A 12,736-nucleotide genomic window follows, 5' to 3' on the forward strand; every position below is an offset into this window, starting at 1 on the left:
CTTCTCTGTTCCTACGCTCTTAAGTATTTCCACTCCTTTCATTTTACTTCAGATTGAATAACAATCCCTATTACGAACAAGGTTTATTTCGGGGGACACACTCTCATTTACTTTCTCTCGTGAGTTTTCCTCGTTACTTGTCTTTCGCAAATATCTATATGGTTCTACTGGTCTGCGAACATATGTCGATCATGCAAATTTAGAGAAGTAATGGTCATGGGTTATCAATTTTTCTTTCGGCATGCAGGAAGGCATTATACTGTCTCTCTGCAGCTCGTACCCTCAATGACGATATTTTCAAGGGATATCAAATTTCCCATATCACAGCGAATGACGTGCTCGTTAATTCCATAAAAATATCAGTTTACGTATTACTGTCTTTGGGACTACCGAAGCCTCTTTTGAAATCTAAAAGCGGTCTCTTTTGAGCATCCCATTCTTTATTTTCGAATGTAATAAATGAGGAGGCCTAACTTTTTTCTATTATCTGCTTCTACTAAATTGGTATCGAATTTTCCACTATATAAATCCATAGTTGACACAAGAACACGGTTATCAGTAATGTTAGCTACCAAAATTTTCCGTTATGTCAAGACCTTCCCCAAGGGGAACTTAATGGTTCGACTTTCTAATCTTTGGGCCGGGAACTGTCTCAGAATCGAAGAATAAGATATAAAAGGTGTTAAGTTATCACAATCATTATAAGTGCCTTCAGAATTCTAAAGATCATCTTCCGTAACCGCGACCGTTTTCACGATTTGGTCTAGATATATTTTCAATGATGAACTAAAAAGTAAAGCATTTTGAAATTTCCACGTGCACCCTAATTATTTTACTATATGTTTTAAGATAAATCAATTTAAATGATTTCAGATGTGATTGTTGGTTGGTTATTCCTACGCGTAGGAATTGTTAATGAAGAGATTTAATTTACCGCCTTAGGGAGGTGGAGGTGCACTGCGCAGTTAGTTCATTCGGGAGCCCGTAAGGCTGCGGGCTCTAGCAACAGAATGTGCAACTAAATGACCAGTTGCGGTAGGTTCAAAACTCCGCGGAGGGGAACAAAAGTAAAACTCTCGCCACGAGAGAAACCTTATTATTCTTCCGTTTAGTATTTCGGGTGCTATATTTGCACACGGTAGTGTGCGTGGAAATAAAAAGTAAGACTGCTCGTCCAACACCAAATATATTTGCGAAAATAGTTGATCTCTAAGGGAAATGAAAACTCATTACATCTGTGCGTGTGCGAGTCACAAACTCACTGGCAAAATGTTTCCAGTTTTTCAGGACTGCCACAAATTACATTAGTCATATGACTACTAACATAGCATTTACGCAAACTTAAATATTAAGTTTTCAACATGACTTGCTGTAAGGTGTCACGATGACATGACTGACATGACATGATCAACAGGACTACAAGGTGTCACTATAAACTTCTTAACGAGAAATTTTTACATGCAATAGGGGTATTTTCGTAACATCTTCATTGCGAATACATGATTATGAAGGCAGAGAACCACAACATAGCATATTTCGACGAGGCACAACTTAAGGCGCGAGAGGCCTTTAGGCAACAAGGAGAAGGTTCGACGAATGAAAGCGGAGCTCACCACCATCGAAAATCAGCTAACTCCGCTGCTGGGAACTGAAGTGGGCAAGGACGCAGGTAAGCAGATACGGCAAGAGCGTGGAGGTAATGTAGGCCACACGGAGCGGTTTCAACAATGGGATGCCAACAATGGATGTGTAGTCATTTAAGATCACGTAAGAGTATCTCATATCACTCGCCCGTAACAATTATTTCAGTGAAAGTGAAATACTGCTACTAGATTTCCACGCTGCACTAGGCTTATCGCTGCTACGCAGCAAAGGGCCTAAATACCAAGGAGTTTGCCATGCAAGGTGGGGAAGTGGTCGGTCGTTGCACAGTTAAGTGAAAGGATAGAGTAGCCTCTTTCCAACGATTTAAATTGGTATCATTGTAACGCCAAGTATGTGATCATTGAATGATACTACAATATGCATTGCAACGTTATTAGTCCTGTCACAAGCTTCGGCAATGAATTAATTGGCTCAGAGGGGGGAGGGTGTGGCGATTTTCGGAATTCCATTAATTAATACGTGTTCCACATTTTGTTTTACATTGAAATTCAACGGACCTTCCCTATAGTTTCGCGGAATTCCGACAATACCCGTAGAAGATTACGCACTGAACAGCAATTGAACAAGAAACTTCTCCAATAACAATAACTTGTTGAGAACGTTCCTCAAAAAACCTGTAACGTACATTTTTGTTTCGTTAACAGACTGAACGGAAATTTGAGATTGCGTGAAGGTTTATGGTGAAAGCATTAAACCTTATTGATAGAAATGAGCTCTTACGGCTAGTAATATATAATAAATGTGAAACTCCAACTCCAAGAACTGTTTACGGCTATTGGAGTTTCACATTTATTATATATTATGCATTATACCTTCCTTTGTACACGCTCATGCTATTGCATTACAATTTCAATTAGTTACCGTTTATAATGATTAATTACACCAATAAAGTCGTTCAATACTAAAGTGCAACTAGTTGAGCGAACAAAATACTACAGCCGGAATTTTAGAGTAAAATAGATCGGAAAAACTAATTATCTGGTTTTTGCACATTGCGGAAGTTAACGATGGCGTTTTATACAACGCTAATATCCCGCATGAACGGCTGGGATTACATTCCACAAATGGGGAAGGCGATGAAATACAACTCTAGAGAAACTATTGCAGAAACCACTCGCCCTTAAATCCGCTTACGAAAGCTTACCTGTCATTCCCATTATTACGACATTAGCTTTTAATAATTTAGGCAGAGATATCCGCAGGACAAAATTAACTTTCAAAGTCCACCACCCAATGTAAACAGAAAGACAATATTTGAAACTTAGATATTTTAACAACAAACTGATCAAACCATAATTCATAATTTAATAACACTACATAACTGAAAGATACGATTCTTTACCTTTCTTCAAAGAAGTTTTGTTTTGGGCCATTTCAACGAAAGTGACGAAACACTATCGGACGCACCACGGACATTACTGTAAAGGGAGTTCTCCAATTTAAGAGCACATACTGCCAAGAAAAGATTACCAAAAAGGTACTCTGGAAGACCCATACCTTACATCGTGTGCCAGCACGCTTGTGTTTAATACCTCGAGCGGCTACAATACTTACCTTCCAGAATATTCCAGATATTACAGCCAGATGCGTCCGTCCCGGTTCCGCCGCAATCCAATGGATGGCAGCACCCAGCCATACAAACCAGCGGGCGGCGCCTTTCAATCGATCCAAACGTTTCACGACCGTAAACATTAGCACGTTTTGCCTAAGCAACCTAATTTAGATTGCAATTCTAAATTACTTCACTTTTGGTGTAGTCACGGCACGGAAGTTACGTGACCCCAGCGAGGCTCCTAGGGCCAGGGTGAACTGAACCCGATCCCATGGGTTGTCTAAACCCTCACATTCTTTGAATAACTGTACATAAACAACACTCGCGTAATATTTTTTCAATTAAGTGTTACACATCTATCCACTGAAATTGTGTCTCCATGGTTTTCTCCTCTAATGGGTCATCTAAATCCACAAACTTGGGATATTATTTTGGTAATAAGGTTCTTTCTGCAAATGAACGTAGATAAACATGTGTCATCAATGTCAGTGCATTGAACGTGTCACCCAAGGGACTGACTGACAATTCATACACATTCCACGGATAACTTGCATCCTACTTCTCCAAGATGTACTGAAGTCAGTGGTACGATGGTTGAATGACACTCGTCCCGAGATAAATCTAAACCTATTTTGAATTATTGCTCACTTGTTACATATCCTTTGAATACTTAGCACATTGCTTTATCATTTTCACCATTATTTCCACACGTTCTCACTTCAATCCATTTCCGCACGCCGAATACAACTTCAAATACAAGATCCCTTGAGCGTGAGCTCAGCTCGAATAAGGTCGTTTGAAGGACGTCAAAGAGGACACCCGATGTAGAGCATAAATAAACAAGGCACCACGTAATGTTTTACGTACATCTTTATTCTCACAATTTTAAAGAAATTTCTCCACAATGGTTATCCATGAGAACACCATAAGGGTAGGGGGGAATAAAAACAATATTACGGTTCCCCATAAGCGAGGATCATTCAAAATAGTATCTTTTACATATATGATAGATAGTTCTCCACTCCCTCATACACTTGCGATCATCACGGGTCTTGCGTACGTCCGGAGTTATGCTAGAAGGTGACGCTCGATTCGTTACTGCTTTTATGGATATCCGAGGACCCAAAAATATTACAGAGTCTGCGGAAGTGGTTGTACAAGGGAAACATATGGGATGTAGCTTTAACGCGGAGCGATCGAAATGCTTCCCCTCCATTCACCAAACATCTCCCCGCGGAAAAAAATTAAACTTTTTTTCCCCCTCAAGGTAAAACCCCGTACTCGCCCACGCTGCACGAAATTAAGGTGGATAACGCAAACCTTTTGGAACAGTATACAAACTTTTTTTTAAAAAATCTTACTTTAAATATCTTGAATATTATTTTAAAAATATATAACAGAGCTCAACTTTAAATAGGACGTTTCTTCCGCGGTCAACTTTACAAAAGAGAGACCATTCACAAAATACAAGATCAGCTTCTATTCGTTACGCAATTTGCATCTGCAAAATTTTGGACGCCTTAAACCCCCCACTGTTTCAACACAGTGCCTACAAAAGCACCTCATTGGAACAACAAGCGCATTACTTATTTCAACCAAGACCAAACTTCGCAATGCTCTCGTTGATAATATGATATTGAAACTTCTTTATTGTGTCCTTCAAATGAGGAAACAACATGTACGCACTTAACCCACAAGAAACTTTGGTTTCCCATTGCATAGTTCTGCATTTCAGCCAAGAGCGCCCTGTAATTTTTTGCAACATTTAGACATTTTTTCCACGATTCCGCAAGCCAAGGGGAAGGGGGAACCACATAGACTTTAATCTTAATTAGATTATGCTAGCATAAATATGCGTAGGACATTATGTTTATTTATGGATATATATATATATATATATATATATATATATATATATATATACATACATATACATATACATATATATATACATACATATATATACACACATATACCCATGAAGCATTATTACACCGTTATATTTTCCATGCCCTCTACCCAACGATTGTGAGTTCTAAAATAGGGTAAAAATTGTACGTTGGAAAGATAAAGTGATAAGGTCAGTCAAAATACTTTATCCTCCACAAAAAGTATTCAAATGGTGCATTGAAATTACATTATAAACACAAAGAATAACATACATAAGAACTAAATACTCTCTCCAATAAGAAGGTACTCATTTTGCCTTAATCAGACAATCCTATAGCATACTACATAATAATTAAAATTAACACAACACATTTCAGATGTAATAAATTTAAAATCTGCTTAACATTAAGAATGCCAGCACACACTAGTGAGACACATTAAGCAACAAAAATTAAAGACTCCCAACATGGAATAGTAATATGTGGGTATTATATTCAAGATCTTACGACAATAGCTTTTTTTAAAAATTTTACACTTTAAATGCACATTAATCAAAAATAGAGAGGTTGGTTCAATATCAGTGTAAACCATGGCCATCCATCCCACCCTCTCGAGACATACATTTTTCTTTCAGTAATATAGAAACAATTCATAATTGGAAGAGCGATCAAATATCTGTATGACATTAAGTATTAATTATCTTGCGTCAACTACATTATTTTGGGGGGGTGGGGTGGAGAAACATCCAGCGAGGGTTTTGTTCATTCGATGTCGCTCCTACGGCAAGAACTAAGGAAATTTTTATAAACAGATTTATACCTCAGAAAAAAAATACACTTTCGGACGATATCCCATCTCTCCGCGGGTTGTAAGGGAGGCTGGACTAACTTCTACCACCAGCAAATAGCCGCAGCACGTAGCTCGCGAACTACAGGCAACGTGCTGTGCGGCATATGACCTCTTTTATAAGCCGTTTAAACCATTACGTACATACCCACCCCTTGTCTCAAAATATCTTTGTTAGAGAGTCAATAACCACTTCACTCTCTAGGTCTCTTCACTTTCCCTCTTCTCTTTGTATTAAGGTCAGCAAGGCATTGCGAGGCAATACCGTTACGTTTCAAGGCGTCCCAGGAAGAAGATTCGACAACTCTTTGCGTATCCCACCCCCGGAAACACGGCAAATAATTGAAAATTGTTGGAGGAGACAGTGCTTAATAAGCGTTTGTTCTAAGCCAAAAATATGAACCTTGATAGTTAGTATACGACAACACTAATTACCATATTTTTTTACTTCAATGCCACGAATACTTGACAGACACTACAGAACTTGAAAATACGTCAAACTGTACATTGGCTGCAAATATCTATTCTGAAAATCACGTTTATGCAATGGAAACTTAAAGACGGCTACCTAGAAAACCTAATTGATTGATTGACAGTAAAATGTTCACCGAAAGACAGTCTTTATTAAAAGATCAGGCCAATGCTATAATTGTATATAAAACCTGTACATTTTAGCCTTATGGCCTGGCTTGTTTAAATATTGGGAATAACACAAAACACCAAGATCCGCACCACTTCCTTTAGTGTTTAGCAGCGCGGATCTCGATGAAATATTACAGCTCATGATATGACTGTTAATTCGCCATTACAATTCTGTCGGCTAACCTTGCCCCCGTCCCATAAAGGTCAAGCATACGCTACGTTACACCAAACCTAAACCTCGTTGAAGAGAGCCATACTGTGGCCCGATTATCCAATGTAAAATGCTCAAAAAAATCTCAACTCCTTCCCGACCGTCACAGCCACAACACAAATTACACGAACTTCAAAAAAATTACGGAATGATTTTTTTCTCACTTGTTTCAGGTGAAACAGCGATAATTTTACATGACGGGGAATCGTGAACTTTCAAATCCCTCGTCCTACTGATAATACATCCCAGGTACCGATGTATCCAAGCACAAAGAAAATGCTAAGGCCCATTCCCAGATGATTGGTCGAATCCAAAAGTCTTTCCCACATAAAACCATGAGCCGCAATCACCATTCAATAATGCGACCTCACAGCTAATGTCGTGTGTCCCATTCGGCATTCCTCTGGCCCACACCTGAAGCCCTGAAGTACCCCTTTGATAAACATTAAACAAGTGTGCTTTCTCAACACAGGGCAACGTGGGCAGGGTCGTAACCCCAACATTAGAATTTGAAGAAAACAATTCTTAGGCCCAATAAGTCGAATAAATTCACCCCGCCATTTTAGGTATGCCTCCACTGTTGGAACATATTCTGAAGTTGCTTACCCCACAGTTCCTCAGTCTGGTTATACTTTTTCCCCAATCTCACGGATTGCGAACCTTATTTTTGGATTTGACACAGCCGCTACACAGATGCACACACACGCGCGCGGGCGCACGCTCACACACATGCATACAGACACTCACAGACACACTCGCGCTGACACACTCCCCATAAGGCCAATCAACACTCAGCGCTTCCCCCTCTTCCTCCGCCGAGTCTTCCTCCTTTGCCGAGTTTTCCTCGCCTCGGGGATACACACCACGGTCGACAATGCTTCCCTCTCACCATCCTTATCCACACCGCCATCTCCTCCTTCACCCTCCTCCGCCTCCACCACTACCACCACCTCTTCTCCGTCTTCATCCTCGGCCACCGACGATGCCTTCTTCCACGGCGGGGACGCTCGGTTCGCGGGGCGTGGGGCACGTCCCGCCGCTGCTGGGTCGGAGAAGGTGACGCGGAAGATGATGCGGGGTTGCGGGGGTAGCAGCGTCGTGGCGGTCAGGGCCAGGTTGGGTGACAATCACGTGCACGGCAGCCACGAGCACGCGGCGCAAGAATAGCAGGCCGGCGCGGCGATCACGGGGGCGTAGTAGTAGCCCCCGGCGTACAGCAGAGGGGGGTGCGGCGGAGCCTGGGGTGGTGGCGAGGCAGCCGGCGATGAAGACGCTGTCGACGACGAGGAGGCGGAAGAGCCCGTCGAGGCGTGGGAAGGGCACGGCGACGCAGGGGCCGAGAACACGTGGGGAGGGATGCCCCCCACGCCCGTCACCTCGTACTGCTGAATCAGTCGCTGCTGCTCCTGACACAAGACCAGGTAGGCCAACTCCTGGATGAGCTGGAGGGTTTGCCGCCGCTCATGTCCCATTAAGCAAACGGTCGACTCCTCCACCACGCTGTGCAGAAGGGTCAAGTAGCGGTGGCGGAGGGCCTCCTCCTCTGGTCCGGCGAAGTGGTTCCATAAGTAGTTCTCCAACTTTCCTCTTTGCTGTCCTATGTCCGGGAAGTCGATGAAGAAACGCGAGCACATGTAGCGTTCCAAGGTCTTGATGTGGCTGGGATTTGCAGGCCTGTATCGCCTTGCAAGCAGGTGGCAATACTTGAGGAGACCGCCGCCGCGAATCTCCTCGGGGTGTCTGGTTGCAATCAGTCGCTTGCGGAGGTGTGTCAAGGCTTCGCCGAAGTCTCCATAAACAGACTCGCCAACGACGGTCGGGTAGAAGTTCTCTCCAATGGACAGCTCCCCGCTGCAATCGTAGAATAGAAGAAGGGGCTCAAGGAGGATCTGGAAGGAGTCCACCGAGAATTCAAACTGACGGCGCATGGTGTCGACAAACTTCAGCTCCACGTTCCTCCCTCGGGCCGAACTGCCCAAAGAAATCAAGGACCACCTGTCGCCCTCCGAGACCTTCACCATCTTGCTCACATACGCCTCTCGGAGACAAGCGTGGGAGATACGCCGACGACTCACGCCGGCGGGCAAGAGATCCAGCAGGGAAGCCAGCACTGCAGATTTGACGCGCTCGAACTGTCTAGTTGAACCCAGCTCGACGGCGAAAATGAGATCAAGATCGTTGTACGGTTGTGGCTGGCCCGTAGCTAGCACGTGACTGGCCGCACCCCCATTCAGACGTATGTCTCTTACTCGAACGTGACCGGCAGCCCCAGTGCCCGGAGCTCCCGTCTCCTGCACCGGTTCCTCCAGCTTGGTGCGGACCACGTTCACCAGGTCTCGGAGCCGCACCTCCAAGGTGGGGAAGTTTCCACGGCCGTGGATGCACACCACCTCGTTCATCACCTCGTGCAGGCGGCGAACCTGCTCAAAGGTGAGCACTGCGTGCCGGAGGTCCTGTGCTGTCTCGGCGGCAGGCGCAGCAGCGGCAGCTGTGGTCACGGTGACCGCGGCGGCCGAAACGGTGACGGCGGCCGACACAGTGACGGCAGCGGCCGACACGGTGACGGCGGCGGCAGACACGGCGGCGGCGGCGGACACGGTGGCCGAGGCGGCGGGTAGAGCGGGGGAGGCTGCCCCGGACGCTCTAGCCGGTGAAGACGGCGACTCTGACCGCTTGTCCTCGCTCATTTCGGCTGCTCTTTCTGGTTTCTGCAGGGCGAGATGAGAGACGGGTCCCGTTTAGAAGACTAAGAGGCAGAGAGCGAGAGACGGAAATGGACCGCCAATTAAATGCAGTCCGCCCTCTCGAAGAAGATTTTATACCGAAAAATCTTCCAGCGGACAACACTTCAGGAGAGAGGCCCGCGCAGCCGACTAACACAGACCACTAAGGAGACCACGCACGACTGCCTGCCTCGGAAGCCGACGCAACAGTGACGATCGGTCGCGCTGTGGAAGGGCATAGCAGAACCCCCCTCCGCAAGCCGCACCTCACTCCCTTCACACCCCTTTCCCCTCCGCGATCGCCCCCTCCGCGCTGCTCGCCTTTCGCCCCTCCGAGAGAGACAGGGAGGGAGGGAGAGGAAGGGAGTGAGAGAGACAAGGAGAGAGAGAAGGCAGGCAGGCGCTCCAAGCAAGCAAGCAGCCGCCCCGACTGCAGAGAAAGGCAGCGAGAGACGCGACAGACAAGCAGACAGACGACGGAACACTACCGAGGTGCGCACTCTCTCAGGGAGTGCAGAGGCTACCTCGACGTCGACCCTCTCGCATCACACACGTTGCCCACCCCCCCTAGCGACCCCTTTTCCCTCTCCTCCTCCCCCTATGCCACCGACTGGCGAGCGGGAGAGTTTGGAAAAAAATGGCGAAAGGAGCCAGAAGAAGACGTGTGCGTGCATGCGTGGGTGTTTCGGGTGCGGGTGAAGAGGGGGGGGTCACAGGCGCCCCCCTCCCGCTCCCAATGGGAAAAGAGCGGGAGAGAGCAAGAGCCAATAGGAGTTTGCCGACGTCGGCACCCGCAACGACGCCACACGGCGAAGCGATAAGTCCGCTATGACGTAAAACGGCAGCATCAATGCGTGGGTGGAGCGCTGGGGGGGGGCGGAGAGTGGTTTGGTGGGGGGGGGAGGGAAGAGGAGCCGTGAATGAGGATTTTAAAAACGGGGGAAGGAGAGCGGGGGTGTCGCGGGAAGGGGAGAGCGCAAGGAGCCGGGGGGGGGGGAAATAGAGGCTATCGCCCCATTACGTTCTCTAAGGCGTCATCAATACACGCACGCCCGACGCGGGGGCTGCCATCAAATTCAGAAAGCCAGGGCCGAACGTATTCCTCGGACGGAACCCCTAACCAGTTGTTGCGCCGCAAATATTTTCTTCCGGAGATATATTCATACAATTACCGTTTATCGCATCCACGAAAAAAGTCGAACTTCACTGTTACGACGAGAAAAATTGAAATAAATCTCGAAAAAAAACATGAGCCTTTGTTTTGCCTTATGTTTTTTTACGATCTCTGCGTGATAGGAAATTTCAAGCAAACAGCAAGCTCCAACGAATTTCCCTTTTTCCTCTGTCGACTTAGGCATCGTATTTGGATGGCGGGCTTTTCAGCTCATGATGAGGACAGTCTTTATCCAACATTTCAAACGATCAAACGACAAAATTAAAAAATTCTTCCATACCCTAAGTTTCACAGCTCGGAGAACTACTAAATGACTCCTGGGTTCTCGAGACTGCTTAGTATACCAACGCACCTCGCACGCTTGCTATGGGTTCTCTACCCCCGTCGATACCCAAACTGCGACGTTCTGTTACCCCATTTGTTATTAGCGACGCTACGTTAGGAATGAAAGGGCTGACTCAACTCATTCCAAATGGAAAGCCAAGGAAATTAACGCCAATCAAGAGCATCCTTCATATGGCCCATCATCATAGATCAACGTGGATCGTAAATTCATATTCTCATAGTGGGTGCACTCTGTGACCCCGTGCCCTACGATATCCATCGAAACAATTGCCGCTGTATTTCTCAAGAAATTGTTATGAGATTGCAAGGTACACTCACTATTCTCGCAATCACTGCTGACTTGAACATTTTCCTTCAGTCGTGACAATTGCTTTGCCTCAAGAGCAGCCAGGAACGCATCAACATTTGTGATTTGATTAAAAAACGAGAAAAACATTTCCCAAGAGTACCAAATGATTATTTCATTACTGGAATCCAAGGATCTCGTTGCAAGTCGAGGGAGGATGCGAAATTGGCACGAAGGCTGCAGTTTCCCGCAACGGAGAGAAATCCAATCAGTCGTCCCGCAGTTAAATTGACGGCGAAAATACTTCATAATCAAAACAACACGCACAACTTTTGTGCCCCCAAGAAAAAAAATTACGACGCTATCGCATCTGCTTCCCAAAAATTCCTTCCAACGCCACTACAGCCAAGATTCCCTTCCCCCCTCTCCCCCGGGCAAGTAGCGGCGACAGCGAAAGAACCGGGGGGGCGGGGGTGGTTTGGGAGAAATTATAAAATAGGGTGCCTGGAGTCGGGGAGCGAAAATGGCGATAAATTATGGAGACGAAGAGAGGAGAGGTGAATGAAACTGCGGTGCCCTAAACGAGGTGAAAAAGTTAATAAAAACAAGGGAGTTGGACCGCGAAGAAAAATACGCAGAGGGGGAGAGATTAGAAGAGATAGGGAATAATAATGGGGAAAAAATGTCAACGACGGAACAGGAGGGAGGGTGGGGAGGAATAGTGGTGTTTGCGGAGAGTTGGGGGAGGGGGCAGCAGATATGCAACAGATAGATACCCACGGCGGTGAATGGCGAGCAAGGGGCGGCGAATGAGCGTAGTGCATACCGGGGCGAGAAGGGAAGGGGGGCGCTCGGAAGGGAAGGGGTGGGGAAGAGGGAGTCCCGACGCCCACGCACGAGCCAGCCGGGAGGAGGGCTTTGGGAAACTCTCTCATCGATTCACCCGCCCACGCCGAGGTACCCCTTGCCCGCCTCCCCCGCCACCGACGCCCACGACATGGCCCGCATACGTCATCCCCTCTGGTCAACAAAACTCTCCCCGCGACCTCATACAACCCCAGTTGGAGAGAACCGCGGAAATTAGCGGAGAAGTTGAGGGGGAGGGAGTTGGGGCAGGGCAGCAGGGGGCGCACACCCTGGCCCACCGGTGTGAGATGAAGGGAGAGGGTCAATGAAAGAGTCAACTTCGTAATTTTTTCGCAAAACGTTGAGTACACTACAACCGGTTTCGCCGCATAGGTGACATCATCAAGTAATGTCACTTATGCGTCGTAACCGGTAGTAGTGTAATCAAGTTTTTGCGGAAAAAATATAGTTTACCCATTTAGTGATCATGAATTTTCACAAGGAAGAGCCTGAAAACATCGAAAGGAGGAGGAGAGGGGTTGGTGACGGAGGTGCG

General features: G+C 46.3%; 1 protein-coding gene across 1 annotated transcript; it reads right to left on the reverse strand.

Annotated features, from left to right (window-relative positions):
- Nucleotides 1-4,069: 4,069 nt before the first annotated feature.
- Nucleotides 4,070-9,761, reverse strand: LOC139686050 (terminal nucleotidyltransferase 5C). Its single transcript, XM_071583150.1, has one exon. The coding sequence runs from the start codon at nucleotides 9,491-9,493 to the stop codon at nucleotides 7,934-7,936; it is 1,560 nt and encodes a 519-aa protein (XP_071439251.1). The 5' UTR covers nucleotides 9,494-9,761; the 3' UTR covers nucleotides 4,070-7,933.
- Between the last annotated feature and the right edge of the window lie 2,975 nt (nucleotides 9,762-12,736).

The sequence above is a fragment of the Hetaerina americana genome, unplaced genomic scaffold (assembly GCF_022747635.1).
Source record: "Hetaerina americana unplaced genomic scaffold, ioHetAmer1.1.p SCAF_13, whole genome shotgun sequence".
Classification (NCBI taxonomy): Eukaryota; Metazoa; Arthropoda; class Insecta; order Odonata; family Calopterygidae; genus Hetaerina; species Hetaerina americana.

Coding starts and splice junctions, on each gene's coding strand:
- LOC139686050 (XM_071583150.1), bottom strand. CDS start 9,493: ATGAGCGAGGACAAGCGGTCAGAGTCGCCGTCTTCACCGGCTAGAGCG.